General features: G+C 37.1%; 2 protein-coding genes across 4 annotated transcripts in view; both read right to left on the reverse strand.

The window, feature by feature from the left end:
• usp40 (ubiquitin specific peptidase 40) overlaps window positions 1-12,115 on the reverse strand; it is a 30,802-nt gene extending 18,687 nt beyond the window's left edge. The window contains exons 1-17 of one of the 2 annotated variants that reach the window (XM_082189781.1): window positions 11,067-12,109; window positions 9,864-9,931; window positions 9,652-9,765; window positions 8,874-9,038; window positions 8,488-8,634; window positions 7,628-7,771; window positions 7,206-7,334; window positions 6,967-7,095; window positions 6,607-6,714; window positions 5,352-5,667; window positions 5,057-5,138; window positions 4,806-4,977; window positions 4,502-4,586; window positions 4,143-4,213; window positions 3,299-3,660; window positions 1,484-1,652; window positions 720-780 (exon numbers count right to left, since the gene is read on the reverse strand). In XM_082189781.1, the coding sequence (XP_082045907.1) occupies window positions 720-780; window positions 1,484-1,652; window positions 3,299-3,660; window positions 4,143-4,213; window positions 4,502-4,586; window positions 4,806-4,977; window positions 5,057-5,138; window positions 5,352-5,667; window positions 6,607-6,714; window positions 6,967-7,095; window positions 7,206-7,334; window positions 7,628-7,771; window positions 8,488-8,634; window positions 8,874-9,038; window positions 9,652-9,765; window positions 9,864-9,931; window positions 11,067-11,256 (2,512 nt within the window). In that variant the 5' untranslated portion in view covers window positions 11,257-12,109. Of the gene's footprint in view, window positions 1-719; window positions 781-1,483; window positions 1,653-3,298; window positions 3,661-4,142; window positions 4,214-4,501; window positions 4,587-4,805; window positions 4,978-5,056; window positions 5,139-5,351; window positions 5,668-6,606; window positions 6,715-6,966; window positions 7,096-7,205; window positions 7,335-7,627; window positions 7,772-8,487; window positions 8,635-8,873; window positions 9,039-9,651; window positions 9,766-9,863; window positions 9,932-11,066 lie in introns of both variants that reach the window. The other variant, XM_082189782.1, reaches the window with a different exon arrangement.
• The window catches only part of tspeara (thrombospondin-type laminin G domain and EAR repeats a), a 197,696-nt gene that overhangs the window by 168,032 nt on the left and 11,304 nt on the right, over window positions 1-18,360 (reverse strand). The window contains exons 8-12 of one of the 2 annotated variants that reach the window (XR_014211532.1): window positions 17,844-18,033; window positions 16,599-16,831; window positions 14,344-14,522; window positions 14,156-14,257; window positions 12,818-13,371 (exon numbers count right to left, since the gene is read on the reverse strand). Coding sequence is in view for 1 of the 2 variants with exons in the window: in XM_082189803.1 (XP_082045929.1) it covers window positions 13,218-13,371; window positions 14,156-14,257; window positions 14,344-14,522; window positions 16,599-16,831; window positions 17,844-18,033 (858 nt within the window). In the remaining variant the exon portion in view is untranslated. Of the gene's footprint in view, window positions 1-12,648; window positions 13,372-14,155; window positions 14,258-14,343; window positions 14,523-16,598; window positions 16,832-17,843; window positions 18,034-18,360 lie in introns of those variants that run through there. The other variant, XM_082189803.1, reaches the window with a different exon arrangement.

An 18,360-nucleotide genomic window follows, 5' to 3' on the forward strand; every position in this document is an offset into this window, starting at 1 on the left:
ATCGATGCAGATTTATTTTTTACAGCCAATTTTGATCATATTTACCAGGGGGTTCAATAATTGTGGAGGGCACTGTATATATTAAGTGGCATGGATGCGTCCAAACTTGTATACTTTCTTGAATAGGTACGTACTATGAATAAGTAATTACTTTGCGACAGCTAAAAACTACATTCACCATATTGTCATTATCACATGACCTACCAGAGAGAGTTTCACTGCCATTCACAAATCCTGTCCCGTGGCCTCATGGGATAGTAAACTATCACTTCAGAATCTCGCCTAAGTAGTTGGTCATCCGGGTACCTTTTTTTTTTTGCCTACTTTTTTTATTAGCACTGTGAATTCAGACACACTACTCTTGTCACATACTGTTTTTCAAGTATGTGATTACGGATGTAGCCCATATCATATATCTGCTTTATATCAGCCACCAAAAAAAACGAAACAAAAACATATCAGTTGATACAAAATGTTGGCGAACAAAACGCTCTTTCCTGACAAACAAGTTCTACTTTCTACTCCTCTATTTTAAAATAGCACTATGCTGAAAAGTTGTTTTTCCCAGGCAGCACTGATATAGAAGGAAAAAATAAACAGAAAGCTATGAGGACTAAGGCTATGGGACATTACTGAGTATTTTTGAGTCTTTTCCCTTATGATTGAAAATTATTAATTATTACTAGATATTATTGGGGCTTATTATTAAGTGTTCTTACCACTGAGCTCATCCTGTAGACGAAGTTCCTCAAGAGCTTTTTCCTTCACCTCTGCCAGCAGCTGCAAGAGTCACACACACCAAATCAGCACAAGTGTACAACATTCTGTGGATTGTTAACTACAATCAAATATAAATATTGAATGATAAACTTAAAAATGATAAATGTTGCCTTGGCAGCTAACTGAAATAAAATAAGTTGAAGTACTAAAATAAAATAAATTAAAGCCAAAACAGAAAAAAAATACAAATTACAAAAGCGTATAACAAAATGATTAGGTAACACTTTATTTCGATGGTCCACTTTAGACATTCTACTAACTAATAAGTAACTTCGCAACTTGTCAACTAACTCTCATTAGAGTATTAATAGACTGTCAGCTTAATTTCTGCTAAAACTTCATTTTGATACTCCTCCAACATACATTCTACTGACAATAAGTAACTTTGCAACTACATGTTAACTTATTCTACTAACCTGAACCCTAACACCTAACTCTAACTTAACAGTCTACTAACAGTTCACTAGAGTCGACTAATACTCTAATGAGAGTTAGTTGACATGCAGTTGCAAAGTTACTTGTTGGGGAAAGACCTGGCAACCTACTCCAGAAGAATCATTGCCGAGAAAATTCATGGACAGTCTCTTGTGTGTGGTGAGACATGGCCCATAGAATCACCAAAAGTCGGATAAGACTGAAATGGTAATAGATAGATAAACAACAGTGTGTATTTGTGTGTATACATGCATATTTTCATTCTCACCATGTTCCCTGAAGCTGAGACTTTACTCTTTTTCTTCCCCTGCTCCTCCTCCTCCTCCTCCTCCTCCTCTTCCTCCTTCGTTCCACTCAGTGGGCAAAACTCCACCTGCAGCCACCGACAGTCTGAGGGCGTTGTCACGGTAACCATGTCACCATTGAGGCTGAAGATACTGTGGAAAATCATGGTTCATGTTATATCAATGTATATATATTCACTTCTCTAGTCTCTGTGATGGGAAATGTTAAATGTTACTTCCTTTTTTGAAAGATGTTTATTTAATTGAAAAATAATTGTTCGTTCATTGTTCATTTTCGAAACACAAATAAAGATATTTTTTGTACCACTATTATGCTTTTCGAATATTACCTTTCATGTAGTGTGTAATAAAGCCGTTTGTGAATATAAAAGGTTTGTGAAGTTTTAAAGATAAAAGTGCGCGAGAAATAAGTTAGTCTCCAAAACGAAAGAATCGATTTTCCTAAATAAGTCGTCAGTAATTCCAGTCACACTTCCGTAACATATCTACTGTATGTAAAGCCGACGCCATAGTTACTTTTCATATCAATCAAGTGTGCCGCACAAGTCCTGAAAAGTGGAGCCAAAACGTTTTGATCGCCCCCAGGTGGCTGGTCCCAGTATAGGTCATAAACCCCGCCCTCTCCATGTAATCTAAAGGTACGTGAGACAAACTAAACAAAATTACACTTCAAATGAATTGGAGCTTTAACTTTAATTTCTACATTTTCATTACTGTTTATTTCACACCAACATAAAGAGTTTTTCTGCAGTGATCTATACTAACCGATTCACTACTGCGCAGACTCAGGTCCCGAATCAGCGCAAGATGTCAGCGCCATATTGGGACATTGGCGGCTTCACTTTTCTACAATGAAAGAGAGTGAAAGTCCGTCGTACATCTTTTTTTACAGTCTATGGCAGTGGTTCTCAACTCCAGTCCTCGGGACCCACTGCTCTGCACATTTTGTATGTCTCTCTTATTTGACACACTCAGTTCAGTTCATGGAGTCTCTCCTAATGAGCTGATGATCTGGATCAGGTGTGTTAAATAAGGGAGACATACAAAATGTGCAGAGCAGTGGGTCCCGAGGACTGGAGTTGAGAACCACTGGTCTATGGTATCACTGTGTATACGAGTGCTGGGGAAACCTCTAGAGCAGAAATTAAGATATGGTATAAGGCGTTTAATTTCTGACATGCACTGTAAGCGTAGACCAATCACAATAGATTGGGCCATCTGACCAATCAGAGCAGGTTAGGCTCTTGGATAGGAGGGGTTTAGAGAGACTTAATCCTTTATTGAGCCGTTTCAGACACTGTGAGAAAAGAGGTGATGTGCAATGTATATTATGAGAAAATTTAAGTTTTTTTGACCTTGCATGCATGTAAACCTATTGTAGGAGACCTTCAAAACAAAATTAAAATCCTTTCAAATGGCATAATAGGGGCACTTTAATGAAACCAGAGATATTTCTGTCCATCATTTGAAAGTCCAAGCAACCAAAACTTTTACACACTTCAAAAAGTTCATAAAGACATTGTAAAATAAATCCATATGAATCAAGCGGTTTCAATGGAGGAACAGAAATCTCTCAGGTTTCATTCAAATTATCTACATTTGTGTTGAAGAGTAGATGAACAAAAGTCTTACGGTTTTGGTGAGCAACTAATGACAGAATTAAACATTTTGGGTGAACTAACCCTTGAACTTATATAGCAAAATTTATATTAAACACCTTTTAACTGTGTAAAAAAAAAAAAAAACATTATCGAGAATCGTGAAATTGCTTTCTTTACCTGCTGTCTAGTTCCTCTGGCTGCAGCAGCAGTACAGCGTCGCCGTCCTTCAGAGAGAGCTCTCTCAGTGTCCTCTGCATGTCCTGAGGTGGAAAAACCCTCCAGCCACTGGCCCCGCCCCCACTGGCCCCTGGGCGGCTCTGCTCCTGGCACAAAAAGGCCTCTTGGGGCCCTAGAGCCTCGAGGACTTTACCTAGAGTGGCCCCACCAGCAAAGCCCTTCATGGAACGCACCAGACCCGATCCATCAGTGTCTCCGACCCCTGACTCATCCCCACATCCCAGCTCCTCTGCAGAGGGACGCAACACAGTCAACAAAACAGGCTCCCATTCAATGCCAGTTTGTACCGCCACACCACTGACCTGAAAAAAGAGAGGGAGAGAGAAAAGGAAAACGTCAATTTGGCTCTAATGTTTTGAAACTGCAATCCACATATCTCTTTTCCACCAACTGAGCGCCAATGCCCGATCTGACCCTTTACATGAGTTTACACAGAAGAAATGGCTGTTCTAGGCTGGAAAAATTGTCAAAATTTGCTAAATGAATTGACTTTGGATGTTTGTATGTAATCAAAACAAGAAGTAAGATTTGTAAACTTAGATCGTGAGGCACCATGATTGTTTGAGGGCAGATTGTGTAGCATCATTGTCAGTATACAACTCTCAAATCAGTGGAAACATGGGCCAGCTCTGAAAGGTTCACAGATCCCTCAAATGAGCACAAATAGAGCACAGACTCAATATTTTGGTAGAAACTTTGGTAGAAAAGGGATAATATCAATTTCATAACAAATCCATATAGGATAGTAGTATTGTAAAGTATTGTTGAAGTATTAGTTGCCCACCTCTCTTCCATTCCACACAAAGAGATCAGAGCCATTACACACTCCTGCACTATAAAGCGACATCTGGTCATCTGAAACAATACAAGAGACATAAATGATCATCCAGAATAACTAATGTATACTATGTATACAGTTTAAAATGTGTTTTATATTTTGATATATTTTAAAATGTAATGTATTCCTGTGACGGCAAAGCTGGAATTTCAGCATCATTACTCCAGTCTTCAGTGTCACACGATCCTTCAGAAATTATTCTAATATGCTGATTTGGTCCTCAAGACAAGGCTGTCTGAAAGTGTCTGGAAGGCCTTTAACAAATCGTGTTAGTGCAAATGTAAGTACACTGTAAATGTATTCACCTGTCAGAGTATCATACAAATGTAACCCAGCTGGCACATTCTTAGCCAATGTCAATGCCATGTCTCCTTCCCAAAGATCCTGCATCTAAAAACCAAAGTCAAAGGTCAGAGAAAACTTGACATATTCTGTCAGCTCTAATCTAATGGGGCATTCGTTTACATTAAAATTGTTTTTGCTCATGTAACCAAAAATGATCAGCTAACATTGAAAATGATTGAATTCTGGTCGCCATGTCACTGAAAAATCCCTGAATAAAAACACAGCTATGGAGTGAGGACTAGTAACGGGATCAGTGGTTGTCACCTGGTAGATGGCCAAACGCAGGTCTCCCACAGTCTTTCTGCGGTCGAAGGTGACTGTGATGATGGAGTCTTCTCCCGGGGCTGTGGGGTGTAGGGCTCCATTTTGGCAGTGATAATAAGGGGCCAAATGCAGCCTCACTTCAATGCTATTGCTGCTGGCATCAAACTCAGCTCTACAAGGCACATATGACATGAACATTGCATAAAACACCCAATGCCAAGTGTGTATGAGACTATGAGTGTATAAGTCACCTCCTCTGCTGAACTCTTGCATTCTCTTCTTGTACCATCTCCACCAGGTGAGGAGGCACTTTGTACGCAGGGTTTCCTATGGCTGTTTAAAAAGATACAAAAAAGCCTTTCTATAACCATGTTTCAGTATTTACCAGTGAAACAAATAGATTTTCACTACATATGCACACACAGGGTCAAAAATGAACACTTTCCAAGCACTAAATGCAAGTTAAGATTGGCTTTTGTTTCATGTGTGTTATACAAAATGGCCATCCGCCAGGTTTGACCCTGCGCGCACACACACACAGCATACCCTCTGGAGGTCTTTTCATAGTTGTCTTCCTGTAAAAGAGCATGTAGGCACTCTCTTTTCCCTGAAACTGCTTCTCAATGTCCTTCAACGTAATGGATGAGACAGTGGAGTCATTCAGGTCAAACCAATGACATCCGTCAGGGTCTTCTGTGTCTCCTGCGGTTTCTGGCTTTATGTTCTCTGGGTTGCTATTGGCTGAAGTTGAACTGACTGGTTCTGTTGGACTGGGTTCTGTGGTCACAGGAACAGCATTTTTCAGAGCTACTCGGGTTCCATTGGAGACCAGCATAAAGACTTCAGGGTGGTTCTGAAGAAACTGGAGGAAGACAAATGGTCATATGACTTTTTCAATTTTCAATATAGTTATATTGATCAAAATAACCTTAAAGAATTGACTGAAGATTCACCTTTTCCATGAGCATGAAAACTAATCCATAACCATAAATAAAGGCACAGCTTAAAACCATTAAAAATCTTTTTTCCTGCGTTATTCTAGCATTTGAACTGAAGTGACAAAAGTGAAATTATATATTGCAGCACTGCTAATATTGTTGGCCAGTATGATAAAATGCAATAATAACACACTACTGTTAAAAAATTCTGGATCAGTAAGATTTTTTCTTTTTTGTAAGAAGTCTTTTATGCACACCAAGCCTGCATTTATTTGATAAAAAATATAGCAAAAAAGGTACATTAGTGAAATATTAAAACAAATAGAAATTAACTGTTTTCCATTTTAATATGTTATTTATTTCAGAAAACTTGAAAACTGCTGAACTTTCAGCAGTGTCAATCATTCTAATATGCTGATTTGGTGCTCAAGAGACTTTTATTATTATCCATGTTCAAAACAGTTTTTCAGGATTTGATGAATAGAAAGCTCAAAATAACAGAATTTATATGATTATTTTCCAGATCAATTTAGGTTATCTGGAAATGTCATTACTGTCAATAATCATTACTGATCAATTTAATGCATTCTTGTTGAATAAAAGTTTTAATTTAAATAATAAACAAACCTTGTTATAGTGTAATTATACATTTAAGTACTGAGTAATAGTAATTAACTACATGTACTTATAGGGTTAGGTTACAAGTAATTATGCATCATTTATAGTTATTAATATAGTAACTACATGTAACAAGGACACTGTAAAAATAAAGTGTTACCAAAATATCTTACTGCCCTGCAAATGTTAGTGTATTAGTGTATCTGTGTCTCTATAGTGTGAAGTATATACTTTGGAACCCTAACCTTGCTGATGGAGCCATACTGTTTTTTATATTTTTTGCTCCATGGTGTGCCGGTTTTATTCATCAGCTTTTGGCCCAGCTGGTCTACAAGCACACATTTTGACTCCTCCTGAGGAAAAAAACAAGTGAAAATCAGTATCTGAAATTTGTTTGCCCACAAAATTTAAGAAATATTGATTACAGCAGTTGTGCCTTTCAAAACTCTGCTCCCTTTATTGAGTTGTGAAGTGAATGAAAAGGCATTTTCTTGATTCAAAAGAGGGAATTTCATTATACTATAAATCACAAAAGTGCTAATAATATTTCAAACATCTACTTACTGCCTTGCACAGCTGTAGAGCTGTATGGTGTAATAGCATACCTGAGCCAGAATGCCAGTAAGAATAGAAAGTGGATCCTCAGTCTCTACACAGTTCTCACTCTCCTTCTTTCTTTCCCCAACTTTGGCCTCTTGTCTTTGGGTCTTGGCCTTTATTTTTACCTCTTCCTCCTGATGGACGTTGGGGGGTGTCACAGACAACAGATTTCTTATTACTTTTGGATTGGACTGCTTAATATTGAACCATGCATACAGACAGAAATAAAAAACAAAAGACTGACCGGTGCCTCCCAGTGGCCAAGATGATCGATGTCTTTGATGTAGACATGATAATGTCCTCCATAACAGCCTCCTTTATGTATGATGACAGAGAAGAGCTCATACGAATACTCGGAGTCAGGCCAATTGTTCTGTCAGAAACACAGAATATGTTCATCCTCTGCTTTAAAGTCGTGGTCATTTTAGTTCTGCATCTAGAGTTATGCTTCTAGTTAACTAGCGGTTTCTAGCTAAAAATGTGTCTATGTTTAATGAGTCTGGGATAACAATATAAATGTTCTCAGCAGATGCTAACAGGAAGTCTGCAGTGCATTTTACAGTACATGACCTTACAGTTCAGCATAGAATCTCCACAAATAAACAGACTTATTTACTTGGCTGGAGAGTTTGGAATATGTATTTGTGTACGATTCAGCTCTGGTACCTGCTCACAAAACGCTCTGAGGTTGAATTCAAGAGGAAAAGTGTAGCTCCCGGTCTCTTTGTAGCGCTCACACTTGGCAAAGTCAAAGTTGAACCTCAACAAAGAAATGGTCAGGAATGGAGGAAGTTTTCTCAGTTTAGCAGACTGTGACAAAAGACAAAATTAAGCAGGTTTATAATTGACTAACTCATCTAAAGTGCCATTTCACATGTTAAAGAGATAGTTCATCCAAAAATAAAAATGATGTCATCACTTAATCACCCTCAAGTTGTTCCAAACCTGTATGAATTTCTTTCTTCTGTTGAACACAAAAGAAGATATTTTAAAGAATGTCGGTAACTAAACAGTTGATGGACCCCTTTGACTTCCATAGTAGGAAAAAAATACTGGCCCATCAACTGTTTAGTTACTGGCATTCTTTAAAATATCTTCTTTTGTGTTCAACAGAAGAAAGAAATTCATACAGGTTTGGAACAACTTGAGGGTAAGTAGATGATGACAGAATTTAAAATTTTGGGTAAACTATCCCTTTAAACCATTAACTAATGTTAACAAATGAGACCTTATTGTAAAGTGTTACCAAAATGGAAGACAGCTATTTAAATTGTAATAATATTTCACAATATTACTGTTTTACTGTGTTTTTTATCAAATAAATTCAGCGTTGGTGAGCATAAGAAACAACCTTAAACTTTTGAATGGTAGTGTACCTCAGGGAAAACAGGTAAATAATGAAAAATTATGATGTCATGACCCCTTTAAATAAATATCTAACTGTTGATTTGGGGATTTTGAATAAATCTCCATTGTTGTATAAGGCCTTAGGAAGATAAATGACCAAATGAACAGTATTGACTGACCTTAGCGGCCCGAACCAGCTGGTCACATCTGCTGCAGCGGTAGAGATTATTCCCCTCAAACATCTCCTCCTCCACAAACATGTTCCACAGCGCCTCCTCTAGTCCACTCACACCCCGCACTGACACGGTCAGGTCCAGAAAGTCCTCCTGACAGAAAAGAAAGATAGTGATCTTGAACTTCTGCATTTATTGCTCAAAAACACAGTACAATTGTGAAATTGTATTACAATTCAAAATAACTGCTTGATTACTACTTACCCCAAATTTTTGAACGGTACTGTATCATAAATATTAAATATGCACTGCTTTTTGTGCTGCTTATATTTAAAGCGGTTACAAACTGGACTTCTAGAAGAAAAATTAAGTCGCGCATGCTCCATTCTGACCTGTCTCTCACTAATATTGCCGCACTCCTTGCAGGTGATCTGGTTGACAAGCGTCCCATGGTACAGCCGGTGTATGAGACTGCTGCCTGAAGTGCCCACTAAAGAGCTCTCCAGAGCACTGAACAGGATCCGGTTCAGCTCCTGCACATCCTGCTGGCCCATTTCCTGAAGGCAAAAATCAAAGCATAAGATGAAAGATTTTAACAAACTATCAGATCACTTCAGTTTAGCTTTAACCATTCTTTAACCAGTCTTAAAGTGATAGTTCACCCAAAACTTAAAATTCTGTCATCACTTACTCAACCTCAAGTTTTTCCAAACCTGTATGAGTTTCTTTATTCTGTTGAACACAAAAAGAAGATATTTTGAAGAATGTTTGTAACCAGACAGTTGATGGACCCCATTGACTTCCATAGGATTTATTTTTCCTACTATGGACATCAATGGTTACTGTCTGGCTACCAACATTCTTCAAAATATCTTCTTTTGAGTTCAACAGAAGAAAACTCATACAGGTTTTTTTTTTGTGAACTATCCCTTTAAGGATCTGGGCTTCAACACGAAGATTATGGGGTTAATTCTGAAAAAAATGAACGGTTGCTGATTTTGCCTTGAGCAAGATCATTTAGCAGCCCAATTTAGATGCTGTGACCCCTGTGACCCTGGGGTACCCCTTAACCCCAAATTACTACAAAGGGACTGTTTTTGCAATTAGTCACTGTTACATGAAAAGTACCTGCTAAATACAAAGCAAGTACAGATCATAAAGTCTTTGTACCTCATTGTTCGTCCAGCCAAAACTGTCCGTCAGGTCTGTCGTGGAGGCTGTTAGCTCATCCACCAGCAACAGATGAGAAAACAGTCTCTGTAGCTCCAGAGGAATCACACGGACCTGAGAACACAGAACAGGAAACATCTATCCATCTGATCCTCTGAAACACGTACAGTATAAAGCTTCCATTCATCTCCCTCACACACTTTTATACACACCTTTGCCTCCGGTTTGGCCTTGTCAGCAAGACACCCTAATTCATCCGGTCCGAGATGGAACAGCTCCTCTGTGAGAGATCATTTTAATTTAGAACACATCATACATAATATATTCATCCCAAAATACTGTCATTCTCATGCTGTTCTAAACCCATATGGCTTTGTTTTTACACAGAACACAAAAGCAGCAGATTTTTTTTTCTTTTTAAGAATATCTTGGCCACTCTATCTATAAAAAGTGAATAAGGACTTGGTTGTTAAGCTTCAAACTGACAGAAAAAGCACTATAAAAGAATAGAAAAATGGTTCATATGACTCTTGCACTAGGTCTTCGGGATCCATATGATACAATATCTTTGTGGGCCAAACAGGAACAAATTTAAGGCTTCATTCACTGAAAATCGTTATTATCCAATGTTTTTTATAGTTATCCAATGCGAACAGTTGAACTAGAGTACCAATTATAATCTGATTCATGAACAAATCTTTGGCCCTGTCCCAAATGGCACACTTCATGTGCACTTGTGGTCTTGTAATAATGTGTCCCAGGATCTTTTGACTTTGGTTTATTTACACTGCCAGTGATTTTTTGGTCTCTGTGTGTGCATTCACCATTCACACACATCCTATAAAGATCCCGTAAAGACAAATAACATCAGGATGTGATTAACACAAACTTTCTTCTTTGTCGTTGATCTGCATTTAAAATCCCCGGTCAAAGAGGGGCACGATAACTACATCTGACCCCAGCAATGTTAGGTCCCCATCCTGGGATAAATCGCGGAACATGTTTGCGTTCACACATAAGAAACTCTAGCAATTCTATGGCAATTCAGGGATCAAGGGTGAAAGGGGCTATAGGGACTACTGAACAGACATTTAGGAGTTTATTTTAAAATGAAAAATAAAGCTCAGTAAACACTTTTACATTTTTGCATCGGGTAAGCAAAAGTTCTACACAAACTTGTGGTCTTCACACCCACTTGAACACTTGGGCCATTTACAGGAAACATGTCAAACATTTCATGTCAAGTGGTCAAGTGCAAAGACCGCAAGTGTGGGTACTTGGACGGTCATCACTAATTTAATAGTATAGAGTGGCCAGAATTCTCTTCGGAAGTAGGTCATGTATAATGACAGTATATTGATTTTAGGCCATTTATTCTTTACAACAGAAATGTCTTTTTCAACCTTTCATCTTACCCCTAAACTCTGGTGTGAAGAGTAGAGTCTGTATCAGAGAGTTGAGGTAACAGGTGCCACCCTGATTCTTGATCCCGCAAAGCTTGACTTTCCCTCTGGGTGGAGGAGGCTCAGACTCTCTCCCCTTCACACCTGTGCCAGGTGTAGAGGAAAAACCATCCCCGTCCTCCTCAAACAGATCTCCAAACATGACCGCAGCTGCCTTGTAAAGCTTAGTATCGGGAAACCCCTTGCTCTTTAGAGAACCGAGTTTCGATTACTGTGAATAGAAAGTGTTTCACCTATTGCTATCTCATCTTGGTCTTCCCAAGCTCTCGATTAACGATCAATGGGCTCACCCTGGAATAAGATGACTTCACAGGACTAAACATCGCTTTTATAAACCAACCGAGGAACTAAATGCTCGTTTTGCCCTGTTTAAGTTCCTCTGGATGAATCACAGGTGTCGTGAGTAAATCTCAGCCCTTAAAACGGAAAATGGAAATCTGAGAGGTGACTGCACTGCTTCCATATTTAACCATTGAGATTTAAAAGAACAATTATTTCTCGTTGACAGCCGCTGTACTCGTTTCGTGTTAACGCATTAACTAAATAATATTTTAAACGCGACCGTTTCGTTCGAATCGATATGTTTCTTAATAGTAATAATGGTAAAAAATGAAATCTGAGTAGAAGACATTAATGTTCCTAGGGCGCAGCCATGTTTGCTTGATGACACGTCTAGCCGCTATGCATTGTGGTACTTGTAGTTCTTCACTGTAACGGCCTCCCTTTGTGCAAGTAATCTTGTTTGACTTTGAACTACATCCGGCTTTTACTTGGCTTGACGGGTTCTGTAGTTTTATATAGGCCTATAATATGTTGTTTTCAATGACCATACAACCATAATCTATTGTTGACCTCATAGTCACCCTGTAAATGTCAATTAAAGGGGAAGTTCACTAAAAAAAATGAAATTCTGTCATATAGGCCTACTCAGTCTCAAGTTGTTCCATCCAAACCTGAATGAATTTCTTTCTTCTGTTGAATACAAAAGAAGATATTTTGAAGAATGTAAACAAGCAGTAACCAAGCAGTTGATGGGCCCCATTGACTTCCATAGCATTTTCTTCCCATATGGAAGATGGGGCCCATCAACTGTTTGGTTACCCATATTCTTCAAAATATCTTCTTTTGTGTTCAACAGAAGAAAGAAAGTCATACAGGCTTGGATGGAACAACTTTAGGGTAAGTAAATGACAGAATTTTATTTTTTGTGGTGGTTCATTTTGTTTCAATGTGTTTTGATATGCTCTTTTTCAATGTATCTTTGTATGTGTAATAATGCGATATATATATAATAATAAATTTCAATGTATAATAATCCCAAATACTTAAACTATGCTTATTTGTAAACGTCATGTAGCAAGTCATGAAACTGAAGTTGCGATTGTATTTTCTTCCCTTTTGTGACATATCCAAGTGAAATGGCTTCAGGAACCAGTACAAATGTCATTTAGAATTCTATGAGCAATGCAGTTATCTATAGATCAGTGGTTGTTTAATAAAAAGCCCAATGTAATATACATATTTGAAACTGAGAAACATGAGCATACAGTTTATTGATTAAGTAAAATCAATTAATTGTAGTGCAAAGAACAAGAGGTAAAATACAAATATTATACATATAAATAACATTATTTATTACACTATTTTACATGATTGATATAATCTTTAAAACATTGTATGGCACTTTCCACAACTGAGTGTACCCTATCATGGAAAGTACTGTGTATTGTAAATAGAAGTTACTCAGAGTCTAAATGTTCTGCACCCTCATTTCACTTTCTGGATTTGAGGGATGTTCAATGTGCACAAATGTTAATTTCTTGAGACAGAATAATCTCTGCTGAACCAAAATATCATTTTAAACTGACATGATTTTAGAACACAGTTTAGACTGTGACACACCACTGAGTTTTTTCCCTTGCATCTTGACAGTTTTTTTTTTTTTATGCAGATGAGGTAGTTTTCAGGACGTATCAAACTCCAGATTCCACCTCCTGCCAGCTTGATTGACTTCTCTGACATTAAAAAGTTTCCCATGAAAGTGTAATAGAAAACAATTAAATTCTATCAAAATATGCAAAAGCTGAACCACCGTTTGTGCCCTCAGTGGATCCTCAGCTTGAAGACTTTGGAAAGAGGTGCTTTGGCACTGGAGTACATCAGGTATGAACCCTCTGCTGAGGTAAAGAACTCCCAGTCACTGCATCCTATAGTAGGTAACCGATGGACAGGGACGAAACCCTCATATCCCTGCCATCTGTCAGAGACAAAAACAATAAAAGTCAAAAAGACTACTTAAAAAATCTTAATTTATTGTAAAAGTCTTTATACACTGTTAAAAAATAATGGTTCTAAAAAAGTATGTTTTGCAGCAATGCTACAGAAGACCAAAAAACCTTTCAGTAAACAGTTCTTAAAATAACTTTAAATAGATTTTTAAAATCTAAAGAACATTTTTCCAATCTAAAGAACCTTTTGTGGAATGGAAATGTTCCATGGATGTTTAAGAGATTGTTTACTCAAAAATGAAAACTCTATCATCAATTACTCACCCTCAGGTCGTTCCAAACCCGTAAGACTTTCGTTCATCTTCAGAACACAAATTAAGATCTTTTTGATGAAATCTAAGTGATTTCTGTCCCTCCATTAACAGTTACGCAACTACCACTTTGACACTTTAAAAAGTTCATAAAGAGATCGTAAAACTAATCCATATGAATCGTGCCGTTTAGTCCAAATTTTATGAGGAGACTCGATCACTTTATATGATGAACAGATTGAATTTAGGACTTTTATTCCCATTTTACGCTCTCTTTATGAACTTTTTGAAGCGTCAAATTGGTAGTTGCGTAACTGTCAATGGAGGGACAGAAATCTCTTAGATATCATCAAAAAGATCTTCATTTGATAAGATATTTAACACGGTATACTAGTATCTCTAAACAGTAGCACAACCACCCGCAATGCCAATGTCTGAAGTACTGCAGCATCCATAAATCTTATGACATGTTGTTTATGATGTTTACGTGTTAAATAATTACCTGTATATAACACTGTTCAAAGAGTAAGACGATCCGTCATAAGAGTTGGCTACAACTAAAAAGTGCTCATCTCCAAGCGAAAAGAATTCCCAGTCAACCGCACTGCCATACAAGAGGAAATAAAGCCAAAAGATGTGAATTAGGATTGACTCTCAACCCCCCAAAATCTTTTATAGTTCAGGATTTACCTGTATGTTACAATGTCTTGGAACTTGAGGAACATCTTGGTTGTCATATCAAGTTCATATATAGTTGAGTTGATGGTATAGAGGCTTGGCCCTCTCTCACACAGCATGTGTCCATTGGCAACAGCGAGGAAGACTCTGTTTCCAATCTGAAACATTTCCCAGTCTGTAGCCCCAAATGTCTAGAGAAATTAAAGATATATGTTCAAAATAAATAAAAGATAGATTGGGCTTTGTAGTAATAATAGTAAGGGTGACACTTTACAATGAGGTCCCACCAGTACGTTTACATGTTTTTCCATTGTGTTTTTCTGTTATCAATCCCTGTTCACACGGATAAGTGAAAACGATTAAAAACGCTGTATTATGCTGCCAGGCCAGTAGTTGGCGATGTCACTTTGTAAAGAAAACTACGCGCTATTAATTCATCTTTGTTAAAGTTTGTTAATAAAAATTCAACTGTTTATTGTTAGTTCATGTTAGCTCTTAATCTGGATCTAAAATCAACTTTTGATTTTAACAATGTATTAGTACATTTTGAAATGAACTACCGAAGGTAATGTAGCTACTAATGTTGTTAAATAATTTGAACAAATGAAACCTTATTGTAAAGTGTTACCAAAAAAGTTTTCCAAAGCATTGGAAAAGGCTGATATGGCTTTTATTGTTATCTCTCAAAAAATAGGTTACGGTAAAAGGCTGCCTACGCTATTTCTTATATCAAGTCGAGGTTAAACCTCCAAACGAATATAGATGCAGTCATGCAGAAGTATTTCCATAAACTGATGCAAACACTTAACTGTATTCTTCATAAGTTAAAACCATTGTAGTGTCTGTTCCATTTTTGGGAAACACGGTCCTGCTGAATTGACACTGACTGCATCGACAACTTCACGAGATCCATATCACATTTATGACTTCAGTTTTGTTAGATGGTAAGATCTCAAGAATTTAATTATAGTGTAACATCATCTAAACGCTTGATATTAACAAAAAACTCTTCTTGTTCTTTATTCCCCTGTAAAACACATCTGCACACAGGGAAATTCCCATCTGAAACGGCTGACAACATCACAAGCGGTGAGTCTGCCTCGTTAAGTCTGTTGACATGTACATTGGATCAGTGATTTAGAGCGAATTCAACAGTGATTGAAAATGTTTAACACTTTTATAGTTTCGTGTGAAAGCAGCCATTACTTTTTCATCTGACTTCCGACTGCACATTTTTGGTTGTAAAGTCAAGTCAAGTTTATTTGTATAGCGCTTTTCACAATACAGATTGTATCAAAGCAGCTTCACAGTATTAAATTAAAATAATACAACAAAGTTTGTTTCAAGAGCAATTTATTGATTGATAAAATTAAATTAAATATCCCCAAAATATCCCCAAGTGAGCAAAGTGTGTTTTCCGAGATGCTATTTTTCATAGAAAGAAAGTGGATGGTGATTTATATTATCAAGCTCCAATTGGACTACTTTTATTCATTTTAAAGCTTGGTAGATTTTATATTTTGGAGCTTCGCCATTCACTTCCGTTGTATGGAAATAGAGTAGCTCCAACATTGTGTCTAAGCTCTTCTGTTGGAAGAGTAATATGGGACTATTATATGTAATAATGACCCGAGACTGAGTAAATGATCAAATTGTTGGGTCAGCTGTTCCTTTAAGTGATATTTATCAGAAATCACCTTACCAATCCCAATACCCATGAACAGACTTTTTATATATCTCATGTTTGCAAAAAAGATGAATGTCCTTTTCCTATGACTTGTGTCTTTTTATTTGAAAATGTCTTTTTATTTAGTAAAATAAATTGCAGTGATGAATGAAAGTTTGTGACAACAAGATGTCAAGCAGTAAATCTCTTCGGGGTCTTTTACGGCGGTTAAAGCTTTAGTTCCCCCTATACTTAAACAACCCCAGCGATACCACAGATGCCCCGAGGAAATTCAGTGAGAACAGGTGTCAGGTAAATGTAAAATAACATGCTGCAGCTGGGAAACACCTACATGAGTCCTTCATTCAACTTTTTTTTCATTTGTGTCATGATTTTCCACTTCATTTACCCACACTATTTTTCTTAATGTGTAACTCAGGATAGAAATGTACCTCATTCACATCAGTGTTTCCACTCAAAAGAAAACCACTTCTAAGTTTAAGAATGATCCAATTGATTTGATCCAAGCCATCATTAAGTATCAGGGCCTTACGTCCATCACAGACATTTTGAAATCATGCTATATGCTTCCTAAACTCACCCTTATAGTCTGAAAGAGCTGAAAGGCTCCACCAAGCCAGATATAGATTGATGAATCTATTTGGGTGGAGATGCCATCAAATGCATTGGCCACTGCTAGGAAGTGGTAGGGCCCTACAGTGAAAAACTCCCAGTCATACGCTCCTGATGTCGAGATGGTCTGGTTCACCTCAAACGTCTTGGTGCCTGGGTTCCACTTATAAACGACACTGTTAATGTTGTGATTCCCGTTATCTAATAGGGATGACAGGTACATAATATAAGGGTTTAAGATAAAAGATAAAACTATTCTCACAAATGCCACCTATTTTAAGAGCAGTAACTGTAACAAAATGAAATGCTGAAACCATTTACTGAACTGAATGGCATGATGATGGGCATTCATCTTTTTAGCAGTATTTTAGGACAAAAGTTTGGAATAATTATGATTTTTATTGTTTTTGAAATAAGTTTCTTGGCTGCATTTATTTGATATAAAAAAACAGTAAAACAGTAATATTGTGAAATATTATTACAATTTAAAATAACGGTTTTCTATTTGGATATATTTTAAAATGTACTTTATTACTGTGATAGTAACGCTGAATTTTCAGCATCATTACTCCAGTCTTCAGTGTCACATGATCCTTCAGAAATCATTCTAATATGCTGATTTGCTGCTCAAGAAACATTTCTTATTATTATCACTGTTGAAAACAGTTGTGCGGCTTCATATTTTTGTGGAAACCGTGATACACTGTAATTCAAAACTTTGATGCAAGTATGATTACAAAAAAGAAAGAAATTAATGAATACTTTTATTCAGCAAGGATGCAATAATCGATTGAAAATACATTTACAATATTACAAAAGATTTCTATATCAAATAAATGCTGTTCTTTTGAACTTTCTATTCATCAAAGATTCCTGAAAAAAAAATGTATCACCGTTTTCACAAAATATTAATTTTGATAATGAGCACCAATAATTGTGCATCAAATATTAGAATGATTTCTGAAGGATCATGTGACACTGAAGACTGGAGTAATGATGCCGAAAATGTAGTTTTGCCATCACATGAATTTATAGAAAGTTATTTTAAATTGTACAATCATTGAATAATATTACTGTTTTTACAGTATTTTGGATCAAATAAAAGCCTTGGTGAGCATAAGAGACTCCAAACTTTTGACCGGTTGTGTATGTACAAGTCTATTGATGATAATAATCTCTTGATTCAGCCCCACCACAACATTATAGGACCAACCTGTTCGGTGATTGGCCACAGCCAAAAAAGCTTCATTATTAATATGGAAGGCTTCCCAGTCACGAGCGCTGTGTGTCTCCAGGGTCTGATATCTCACAAACTTCAGCCTCTTATTACTCCACCTATAGATCACAGACAGCTCTCGCTTTCCGTCCGCTGGGCCCACGGAGTTCGACACCGCCAAGAACATCTGGCACACATACAACACACACAGTGATAAATGAGCTTGATACAGACAAACAGAGATAAAGTTACACTTATCAGTCAGCCTGTCATTTGGCTATCACAATTCCAGCTCGCTAAATTTAGAACAGTGTGAAGATCAGGTGGTAGATATATACTGTATAATATAGCTTATGAGTCATAATTTCACTCAGGCGAAGAGTTTAGTGATGATTTAACTGATACAAATACAGGCTCCATGATTTACAGTAATGATAATGATAGTTGTAAGGAGCTGCAGGTTTCAACAAAGAAGTTTTATTACTTCCTATTCTTTATAATTCAAGATCTGTGT

Source organism: Leuciscus leuciscus (assembly GCF_965113295.1).
Source record: "Leuciscus leuciscus genome assembly, chromosome: 14".
NCBI lineage: Eukaryota > Metazoa > Chordata > Actinopteri > Cypriniformes > Leuciscidae > Leuciscus > Leuciscus leuciscus.